Here is a 12,078-nt window from a genome sequence, read left to right as displayed (position 1 = left end):
GAATGCAGAAGTCATTAGAAAGACCTTTGTGTCTTCTGTTCAGTGCCATTCTGACCATGTTCTCTGTTTAGCCAGGTATGAGATGTGAACAAGTTTTTTTTCTTCTTTTTTTTTCTTTTTGGGTCACACCCAGTGATGCACAGGGATTACTCCTGGCAGTGTTTGGGGTACCATATGAGATGCTGAAAATCGAACCCGGGTCAGCCGCGTGCAAGGCAATCACCCTACTCGCTGAGCTATTGCTCCAGCCCTCAGGACCTGAACAAGTTTTAAGAACACTGAGTGCATTAGAACCATTTGCCTTGTGCAATAAAATTCTTCTTTCTCCTCCTCTTCCTCCTTTCTTCACCCTGCCAAGGGAGCTACCTTCCTAGTTTGACGTGTCTAATAGAGTGCATCTTTTTAGTGAAATCACTGAGTGCCGATTAAGTGGAGGGGGGAAAGAAAGTGAAAATGGAATGCTGGATGGTGGAGAAAAGCTAGGCTAGAGTTGAAATGTGCCATGGATAATTCAAAAACTGAATGATGTGCACACCAGTGATTTGATAATTGCCTTATATACTTTGAAGCATCGAAGCTAGGAAAGCAATTTAAACGTGTATTGAATTTGTTTTCATTGTAAGTCATAGAAACTAATTAAGTACCCTTTGTGAAAGATTCAGTAATACCTTTCTAGATACTAAGTGCTAGGAACGCTCAACTCAGCTAAGTTCTCTGTCCAGTTTTCCGCTGAGCCCTTGAAAGGGTTAATGTTTCCCAGGGAGAGCAGAATGAAGTGTTTAGTTATCAAAGAGCTTTATTTCTAAGGTGTGTGTTGGAGGGAAAGGAGATCAATGCCCAACGTGGAACTCTGAATTAATAAAATTTGGAGAATGAGTTAATGTGGTTGACTAAGTTATTAAGACTAATTACAGCTTTTGTAGTGGTGACTGTTGAGATAAAAGACCATATCTGAAATAGTTCTGAACTTGAATTTAACATTGGGGGCATCCTTTCAGTGAGGGGCGTGAGCAATAAAAGAATGTTACACATACATTCATGAAGATTTGACTTTTCCATTTTTCTTATTTTGCAGAATGGAAATGTTCTAATTAGAGAAATCTAAGCATGAAAAGCTAAGGTGAATTTATAGATTTCTTCTTTAAGTCATGGAAATAATTATCAAAGGTTATCAAGAATATTTAGAATCTTTTCAAGACCATAGCTTTTCTAAGTTTTAGTTTTTCATCTTTAAGCTGACAATATTAGTTCTGATGACAGGGGGCTTATTGGAATTAGTTAATATAAAACTCCAAATATAGGGGCTGGAGTGATAGCACAGAAGGTAGGGCGTTTGCCTTGCATGCGGCCCGACCCAGGTTCAATTCCCAGCATCCCATATGGTCCCCCAAGCACAGCCAGGAGTGATTCCTGAGTGCATGAACTAGGAGTAACGCCTGTGCATCGCTCGGTATGACCCAAAAAGCAAAAAAATAAATAAAACTCCATATATCATGCAGCTTATGAAAATTCTCCATCAGTTAGCTGTTTAGCTTCATGCACATCGGTCAGTATTTTCTGAATGCCATTAGTTACTTCGAAAGATCCACCTACTCCTTAGTATAAATTTGTTTTCTAAACAAATTTGAATGAAAAAAAGTAACTTTGTTATTATATAAAGATACAAATATGTTTATATCTTTAAGAACAAATAGATTGAATGTGAGAAAAATAGTTTTGAGGAATTTGCACACATGATTAGCGCTCACCTTTCAGTTGTCATGGAGATGCTTTTACCCCCATGTTTTCAAAGCCTACAGTCCATACAGAGTGTATACTGAAGTACAAAATTTTGAGTCATGGAATGGACATGTGGACGACTAATCACCAATTTTTGGAGACATTTTGTATCACATTACTTGACAATGCTAATTTACTTGGTTGCCTGTTAATACCAGAAATTTGTTAATACGCACACCATTCTGACAACCTGTGGGTTTTCCTATGTTATGTTGTCTATTAATACAAACCTAAAAATTGATAAAGTTTCATCACACTTCCAGCGGGGCTCAGTAGAAAATGCTATCGCCTTAATGGGTTCCTTAAATGCTACTTTGACCTGTGCCAGGCTTTTGAGACAATGTGTGATCCTGTTTTATTTGTAGCTAGTTTTCCTGGTTCTTGGCATGGGAAATGTCGATCATTCATGTGGCTTTTGTTGGCTCGTAGAGGAATGTTGTAAAGAACGCTCAGACTTAAATTTTAGAACTCCACTAGACTATATTGTTTAATATACATATTAAGTCATATCAGTTTTTTTAAATACATTTTGTAGGTAATATGAATAGCATTCCTACTATAAAACATACCATGTAAATACCATAGAGTACACTAAAATTTTTCATGGTACATTTTTGAGTTTAGAAAAATGCTAGCAGTTCAATATCACAGCCAAAAAGGAAAAACAAAAGTATCATATGATCACATCAATAGAAGCAGAGCAGGATTCACTCTAAGGTCAGGCATAAAACTAGGATGTCTACTTCCAGCACTCTATTATCCAATGTAGTATTTATTGACTCCTTGCCATAGTCAAGTAAAAGAAGTAAAGGTTTCAATTTGGAAAATAAGTAATCAAACTATATTTGCAGATGACATGGCATTATACATAGAAAATCCTAAAATTCCCCCCAGATACTTTTAGAAATAATGGCTGGAGAGATAGCACAGTGGTAGGGCATTTGCCTTGAACGCGACCCACCCGACCGACCCGGGTTCAATTCCTCCGCCCCTCTTGGAGAGCCCGACAAGCTACCAAGAGTATCTCGTCTTCACACCAAAGCCTGGCAAGCTACCCATGACATATTCGATATGCCAAACACAGTAGCAACAAGTCTCACAATGGAGACGTTACAGGGACCACTCGAGCAAATCAATGAACAACAGGAGGACAGTGACAGTGACAGTATACAGTATAATCACACGTGACAAGATCAACACACAGAACTCATTAAAATAAAATTATTTTAATCCCATTTATAATTGCGTCCCCCAAAATCTTAATACCTGGGAATCAACAAAGGAGGCAAAAGACTTACTCAGTGAAAGCTTTAAATTACTATTTTGGAGAAATAGAAGAAGGCGCATAAAATAATGGAAGTCTAGTCCTTGTTTGTGGATTAGAGGAATTAACATTTCATTAAAATGATCATTTTTACTCAAAGCACTGATAGGTAGATAGGTATATCAGTAAAAACCCCTTCAAAATTCCCATAGCATTCGTCCAGTTAAAAAAAAAGTAACTTTGTTATTATATAAAGATACAAATAGTATCTGAAACAATACTATAAAATTTGCACAGGACCTTAGGGCTGGAGCAGTAGTACAGCCGGTAGGGTATTTGCCTTGCATGCGGCAAGCCCAGGTTCCATTCCCAGCACCCCATATGGTCCCCCAACACTCAGGAGTAATTCCTGAGTGCAGAGTTAGGACTAACCGCGGTGCATCGTCGGGTGTGACCCAAAAAGCAAAAAAATAAAAATTAATGAAATCAAATAGCATAGGACCATAGTAGTTAAAGCAGTTTTACTTTTCTGTATATTTTCTTAAGTGAAGTGTCTTTTGCCTAATTTTTTATAAGGCGTTGTTTAAAATGAGTTTTAAGAGAGACTTCCATAATCTGTTTATAAGTCCTTTGTCAGATGTAATTTATACATCCGTATGATTTTCACACATTTCTTCAGTCTGTGGATTGTTTTTTCTTTTAAAAAATTATTGAGATTCCCCCTGATTTACAATACTGTTCACAATAGGGTTTTATGCACCCCAACATTCCAACACCACACACACCTCTCCCCCCACCGTGGTGAGCTCAATTCTGTAGACCAGTTGTCAGGTTCTGTTGCTTTTATTATTCCCTTCCTAAGCTGCTTTATATTTTGCACAGGGGAGAGAGCTTTTTTTTTTTTCAATTGAATCGCCATGAGATAGTTACAAACTCTCATGAGTTTCAGTCATACAATGGTCAAACACCCGTCCCTCCACCAGTGTACATTTTCCACAACCACTATCACCAGTATCCTTCCCCCACACACCCTCCCTACCCCTACCCCTGCCTCTGCCTCTGTTTCCGTCTTACTCTCTCTACTTTGGATCATTATCGTTTGCAATACAGATACAGAGGAGCCATCATGTTTGGTCCTTAGTCTACTTTCAGCACACATCTCCCATCCTGAGCGATCCCTCCAAACATCATTGACTTAGTGATCCCTTCTCTTTCCCAGGTACCTTCTTGCTCAGCTCATGAGGCAGGCTTACAAACCATGGAGCAATCTTCCTGGCCCTTGTCTCTACTGTTCTTGGGTGTTAGTCTCATATTACGTTCTTTTATATTCCACAAATGAGTGCAGTCATTCTATGTCTGTCCCTCTCTTCCTGACCTATTTCACTTAGCATGATACTCTCCATGTCCATCCACTTGTAAGCAAATTTTGTAACTTCATCTTTCCTAACAGCTGCATAGTATTCCACTGTGTAGATGTACCATAGTTCCTTTAACCAGTCGCCTGTGAGAGAGCAGTCTTTATTTCCTTCCAGCTAACTTTACTCTGCATGCTACTCTCCACATTTATCCGTGTAGGAGCAAATTACATGATTTAATTTTTTTACAGTTGAGCAGTATTTAATTGTATGTGTACGTATGGGCTGGAGTGATAGCACAGCGGTAGGGCGTTTGCCTTGCACGCAGCCAACATGACCGACCCGAGTTGGATTCCTCCGCCCCTCTCGGAGAGCCCGGCAAGCTACCGAGAGTCTCTTGCCCTCACGGCAGAGCGGCAAGCTCCCTGTGACGTATTCGATATGCCAGACACAGTAACAACAAAGTCTCCAATGGAGACGTTACTGGGCCCGCTCGAGCAAATCGAGGAACAACGGGAGGGCCTTTACGTATATCATAGATTTTTTATCCAGTCATCTGTTCTTGGACACTTAGGTCATTTCCAGGTTTTGGCTATTGTGAATAGTGCTTGCAAGTGAACTTAAGAATGCAGATGTCTTTTTGGAAAAGAGTTTTTTGACCTTGGGAAGTAGAATTGCTGTATGATATGGAAACTCAATTGTTAGGTTTTTTGAATAGTGTTCATATAGTTTTCCAAAGAGATTGGACCAGTTAACATCCCACCAGCAGTGAAGAGGGTTTTCTTTTCCCCACATCTACACCCAAACTGGTTGTTTTTGTTCTTTGGATGCGTACCGGTCTCATTGGTGTGAGGTGATAATCTGATTGTTGTTTTGATTTGCATTTCCCTGATAATAAGTGATGCAGTGCAAAATGGGACTACATCAAATTAAGAAGCTTCTGCACTGCAAAAGAAAGGATGGCCAGAATAAAAAGACACCCCACAAACTGTGAGAGATTATCTGACAGGGTTAATATGCAAGATATATTAAAAAAAAAAAGGCCCTCCCGTTGATCGACGATTTGCTCGAGCGGGCCCAGTAACGTCTCCATTGGAGACTTTGTTGTTACTGTCTGGCATATCGAATACTCTCGGTAGCTTGCCGGGCTCTCCGAGAGGGGCGGAGGAATCGAACTCGGCTCGGCCATGTTGGCCGCTTGTAAGGCGAACGCCCTATCCGCTGTGCTGTCGCTCCAGCCCACAAGATATATATAAACCTCTGGTAAAAGTTAACTAAAAAAAAGCAACCAGCCCCATCAAAAAGTGGGGAGAAGAGATGAACAGAAACTTCTTCAAAGAAGACATACAGTGGCCAATAAGTGTATGTTCTTTCCTTGTTTTATGTGACTTCTGTAGGGCAAAAGTTTTAATTATGATGAGGTCCCCTTAGTAGATTTTTTCTTTTACAAATAACGTTTTGGACATTTTCTTTAAAATTATCTTTGCTTACCACATGGTCATAGTTTTTTTCTTAACCTTTTGATATTGTGTCATTTTATATTTGTATGTATATATAAATATACTCATAGTTAAATAAAATCCTAAGTGTATTTTATCGAAGTATAGTATAATAAACTTTTATATAAGACTATGATCCATTTCAAGTTAGTTTTGTGAAGAACTGAGTTAATTTTTATGAAACTGTGGTATAAGTCTAATCTGTACTCATGAGTATTTAATTGTCCAGTACTAGTTGTTGAAGGTTTATTTATCAAATTGGATCCTGTATTGACATAGGTCTATTTCTGAACTCTATACCATTGATTTGTGTGTCTTTTTCAGTCCTTTCTTTAGATTACTAAACTTTACAGAACTCAATCTTAAACTGTGTGCCTTCTGACCTTGGTCATCTTTGAAATTATTTTGTCTATTGTATGTCAGTTCTTGTCAGTGTGTTGTCAGCATCAATTCTTGTCAGTACTCCTATGATTTTAAGTAGTTGTATATATGTATAAGTCAGTTTGGAAAGTACATTTTAACAGAATTTTCGTATCTGTGTACCAAACACGCCTTGCTTTTGCAGATTGTCTTTGATACTTTTTGTCAGAATTTGAAGTTTCTAGCTTAAAGACTGTGTGTATTACAGAATTATTGTCACTGTTTCATTTGTTGTTGTTTTGGAGAGGGTGAGGGGCACACCCAGCATCAGCAGCTCACAGGATAAGCACCCTGTACTTGCTGTACTACCTCTCTGACCCCTCTGTCATGTTTTTGTTTTAAATTAACATAAAGGATGCTCTCTTTGATAAATTTTTATTTGCAATTGCAATTTTAACATATACATGTGTAGTTGTTGTCCTTTTGAACTTGTGTCATATGTCCTTGTGAAACTTCATTAGATCCAGTTTTTTCTTTTTAAAATTAAATTAGGTGCCTACAAACAGAGGCTTTTTCTCCCCCTTTCTAAATATGTGCCTTTAACCTCTTTTTCTTGCTTATAGCCTGTGTAGAACTAAGCATCGTGTCTAATAGGAATGTGAAGAACAGACATCTATGCCTTATTTCGTTTTTCGGGGGGAAACATTCAGTCTCTGAGGTTTGGGAAGTAGCTCAAAGGATGAGAGTCCATGTGTTGCATGCATGCGTCCTCAGTTCAACCGCAGCTGTGCCTGATCCCTTCAGTGTCACTGGATGTGGTCCAAATATAACCCCAAACCCCATAAGTATTTTGCCATGTTCATATTTAGGAGGTTTTGCTGGTGACTTTTATCAGGTGTTAAGTTGCCTGAATGCTGAAGGTCTTATTTATTATGCAGAGACATTGAATTATGTCAACACTTCTGCATCTGTATAAATGAGCATATAAATTATTTTCCCTAGTCTTTTAACCTACTTACACTCAGGGATCCCCAGCACAAAAACTTGTAAGTCTACAACTGTACCTTGTGGTGTCTCACTAATAAAAATTAAAAAATAAAAAATAAAAATAAATAAAAAAAATAAAAACACAAGGCGTATTCAATATTTTTTTCTTTCAGTAATCATATTTTAAATAGGACAAAAAATAGCTTCATGTTTACTCAGGTATTTATTTTTTCTATTATTATTCTTTAATCCCTTAGGTCCAAATTTTCCTCTAAGATTACTTCTCATTAGCCCTGATGATCTTCCTTTGGACTAAAATTCACTTGGCAGTAGATACTGCTCATTTTTCTTAATCTGAGAGTATATTTGTTTCCTGAGCGGTGTTTTGTGTGTGTAGAACTGTGTGTTGACACTCTAAAGATATTTTTCCACTGTTTTCAGTCCTCCTCAGTTTTCATTGCTTTGATTTTTTATTTGAGTAGTTTTCTATTTTGTGATTAGCTGAGCTTCTTGAATCTATAAATCTTTATCCAAGTTTTGTTAAATAAAACATTTTTGCTTTCAGAATTTTCTCTGTCTTTTTATCATACTTTGGGTCCCAATCACAAATTTTTTGATATTTATTTATTTATTTAGTTTTGCTTTTTGGGTAACACCTGGCGATGCACAGAAGTTCCTCCTGACTCTGCATTCAGGAATTACTCCTGACGGTGCTCAGGGAACCATATAGGATGATGGGAATTGAACCTGGGTCAGCCGCGTGCAAGGCAAACACCCTACCTGCTGTGCTGTTGCTCCAGCCCCCTAAATTTTGATATTTTCTTACCTGTCACTATCCATTTTCCTCTGATTGCTTATCTGTTCTTCACATTAAGTCGTTTCTGTCTTCAAATAAACTACTTTCCCTCTGTTTTCCAGTCTTTAAATTTCTCTTTAGTCATTTTTTTTGTAATTTATATTTAACTTCTTTCAATAGTGTTTACCTTCCTTTCATAAGCACAGTTATAATAATTTTTAGAAAGTCTCTGATAATTTTAACATCTCGTTCATCTTGATTGGTATCAGTTGATTCTTTTTTTCCTTTAAGAATTGATTGCATTTTTCTTTCTTTGCAAGTCAAGTAATTTTGAATTCTGAACATTTTGAGTGCTATGTTTTGAGTGTCTGGGTGCTATTAAAATCCGAGGATTTTGTTTCATATGTATTACACCTGCAGCCTGCCAGTAAGTTCTGACTATAAGTGCTCTTTCTTCTTTGGGTGGTACTTGTCATTAAGTTACCAAGTCTTGTATGTACTGCCATGAAAGGTGGGGGCGGGGGAGGGTGCCTGTCTTGTGTGTGAGATAGGACCACAGCTGAGTCTTTTTGTAGAAACCAGAGGACCTCCTCAGCTAGCGTGTGTATGGGATGTACCTTTTCCTCTAATCATCCAGATGCGATTTTCCTCAAGCTTCTACTATATGTGCCTCTACTTTGTTTTCCAAATGTGGCTGTCTTACGTCCAAAATGAGTGAAAAGAGGGAGAGGAAGGCAGCAGGAAACCACTCCCATATTTTTTAGTTCTTCAGGTTTTATTTCAGTTGCTCAGTTGCTGTTTACTTTTTAGGGACCTTGAGTTGCTTCCTTTTTTATTTTATTCAAAGCTCTTAGTTGTAATCACAGGAGAGAAAGACTGTAATGAGCTACTTACTGTCTTGATTGGGTATGTTTGTTTCTAACATTTAAAAATAAGAGTCTAGAGTGATAGTGCAGTGGGTAGGGCTCTTGCCTTGCATGTATCTGACCAGGGTTCGATTCCTGACATCCCATATGATTTCCTGAGCACCTCTAGGAGTGACCCCTGAGCACAGAGCAAGGAGTAATCCCTGATGATCGCCACCTGTGATCCTAAAACCAAAATAAGTAAAATAAATAAAATAAAAATAAGATTAAATGTACCTGTTATTCAATATTTAAAATTTCAGATTCTCTAATTGAAAAGCATGCTTATTTTTAGTATAGAAGAGTTTATAAAGCAATAAATAGATGGATGTTGTCTTAAAGAGTGTTCAATCCTTCCTTTATTATTTTCTTGGCAATGATGATTAAAATACACAGACATATATTCCTTTTCAAAGAGTATATTTTATGAATGGTTTTGAAGTACTTGTTTTGAAAATAATGAAGTAAAACTGAAATTTATAATGGTTGCTTGAATTAGCTACATTGAAGAATTATAGATAGAAATATTAAATTTATCAGTATATTAAATTGTATTTTTGCTGTCTAAATATATTACTGCTTTTTCTCTGAAAAGTAAGTGAAATTTTGATTAATATTTAGAGATTTAATTTATACAAAGGTAAATTTTGTGATTTTACTTAGTTTCCTGATTATACATTTTGGGAAATATAAGAAGAGTTTTATTTTTCTAGGTTTTGTTGATACGTGTTAACTAAGAGGCCTAATAAAATTTCAAATTCTTTCAAGGAGACCAGAAGTCATTCATTTGTATTTATTATATGCTTTTATGATTTCATTGTTTAAAAGGCAACATTTAACAAACTTTTTATACAGAGCCACTTATATTATTTTGTCAGCACATCCGTGTCTCAATTCTGTTGTAAATTTAAATTATAAATTAAAGGGCCAGAGAGATGACTTGGTCTGTGCTAGTGCAGGCTTTGCATGGGGGCGGCTCAGGTTTGGTCCCCAGCAGCACTGGGTCTGTACACCTCCCAGCACTGAACCCGGGACATCCCTTAGTACCACTGCGTGTGACCCCCAAAATAACACATTAACCAACAAATAAAAGACAAGTTATACAAGGGTAATATTCTTTATTTCTTTATTTTCTTGTGGTTAGAACGTCACACAAGAAAGAAGGTGGTTGACAACTTACTTTGAAATATAGGTAGTAGAGTTTGGATTTTTGGTTCAGATTTTAGAGTCTGATATCTTCCTTCTGTACCATATGACATTCATGCTTGCATTGAGGAGGGAACAGAGTTCTAAAAATGGCAGATTAAGTCCATTTTGAATGGCTTAAAAATGTCTCACTAGCTAATAGGCTTGGAAGTTTTACTTTTTTTTTTTTAAGTTTACTTTCCTCTCTTCCTTCAAATTAGGTGCTCTGTGGATGTGTATAGTTTTAAATCCCCACTGCAAGTTGGAACAGAAAGCCAGCTGGCTAAAACAGTTGAAAAAATGGAACAGTGTTGATGTCTGTCCATGGGAAGATGGAAATCATGGCAGTGAATTACCCAACTTAACAAATGCTCTGCCTCAGGGTGTAAATGCCAACCAAGGTGAGTCCTTATTATTATTAATCTGCTCACTTTGTATCTATTTAATTATACATACATGTTTATAATGGTAACTTAGCCCTTATGACTTATCATATATGGGGAAATTAACTTACTACTCAAGAACTCATAATATAACCCAAGGATTTTTATATTGACTAAGTGTGTGTGTTTCAGTTTTTAATTGACATCTGCGTATGCTTTTTTTTATAACCTCAGCATACAAATGGATATAAAATGTGCATATTTTATATTTATCAAAATGTCTTACTTAGTTTGAATATATTTTAATGTAAACTCTTAGTGGGGTGTAATAATACATTTCTTTTTAAAGAAAATATTGAGAGGTGTGAGTGTTTTGATGAGTTGTATGCTTTTTTCTTGTTGGTTTTCTTTCAGCTGATTAATATTTGGGCTACTTTGCAATTTAATCGGTTAAAATTGTTGGTTTTAAATTATAGCAAGTAAACATCTCGTGAAAGGGCTTGAGGGGACTATGATGCTATTGGCTTTTGAATTAGGAAATACATTGTCAAAGATTGTTGTATAAACATCTATAGTTGCCCTTGATCTTTAGGAAAACTGCAAAGAATACTTACTGACATTTCCAGATGTCCTCTTAAGAAACTGTGTCATTTCTGTTCTATTAGGGTTTTCTCTCTCTAGTTACTTATTTAACTACAATTCCCAACCAGCTAATATAGAATATACAATATATATAATTGTATGTTATATAGTCTATTTTGTGTGTGTGTTTGCATGCACAGGTGTGCAAGGAACACTTAACTGTGCTCTGACTCTATTCCTGGCTGCAGGAATCACTCCTGATGAGATTTAGGGAACCATATGTAGTACCAGGCATCGAACCCAAATCAGCTGCATGCAAGGGAAGAGGCTTACCTGCTGTACTCTCTCCAGTGCTCCTCTAATTCAAAGTAGTTAACTCTTGCGTGTAAAATTTTCTCCCCACCCCAACCCCCAATTTTTATTGAGGTACCATAGTTTACAATACTACTGCTTTATACTTGGAGTATGCTATAGTGTGCTCACCTCCTGAGTATCAAACTCCATGCTCCCCATCCCCCACCCACTCCACTCCCTCACCCAACTACCTGCACCACCTATCCTAAGGTCCCACTCCAATTAGCAAACTTAGTTTTGCAGTTTCACTAATTCATGCCCCTAACTTTAGTTTTTGTGTTTTTTAAAGTTTGGTAGATGCGAAGTGGGAGTTAAATGATTTCAGAAAGTTCCAGAATCAAGATTGTCATTATCTATGTGCTGGCCTCATTGGGAATTAGTACTACTAGAAAGATAAGCCTGGGTCATGTGTTGAGTTTGAATGTGATGTTAGCTTAGCATTTTTAGTATCTGCAAAGAGGGAAAGAGATGTCTAAGCCCATTAGTAACTTGTCCGATCAAAAAGGCGTTTCAAGGCTTTGGACAGATGATTGTCTGGCTCTGCTTTATCTAAAGATAGTTTACTTTGAGTAAGGAACCTGAAGAGATAGTGCAGGCGTGAAGGTTCTAGATAGCCCCATCAGCTCATG

General features: G+C 37.2%; 1 protein-coding gene across 1 annotated transcript in view; it reads left to right on the top strand.

The window, feature by feature from the left end:
* The window catches only part of ZSWIM6 (zinc finger SWIM-type containing 6), a 198,285-nt gene that overhangs the window by 162,116 nt on the left and 24,091 nt on the right, over positions 1-12,078 (top strand). Inside the window, exon 5 of the mRNA XM_056112056.1 lies at positions 10,352-10,531. Within this exon, the coding sequence (XP_055968031.1) occupies positions 10,352-10,531 (180 nt within the window). The remainder of the gene's footprint in view (positions 1-10,351; positions 10,532-12,078) is intronic.

This window comes from Sorex fumeus, unplaced genomic scaffold (assembly GCF_029834395.1).
Source record: "Sorex fumeus unplaced genomic scaffold, SorFum_2.1 ptg000015l, whole genome shotgun sequence".
In the NCBI taxonomy this organism is placed as follows: Eukaryota; Metazoa; Chordata; class Mammalia; order Eulipotyphla; family Soricidae; genus Sorex; species Sorex fumeus.
This window is presented reverse-complemented; position numbering and strand designations above follow the sequence as displayed.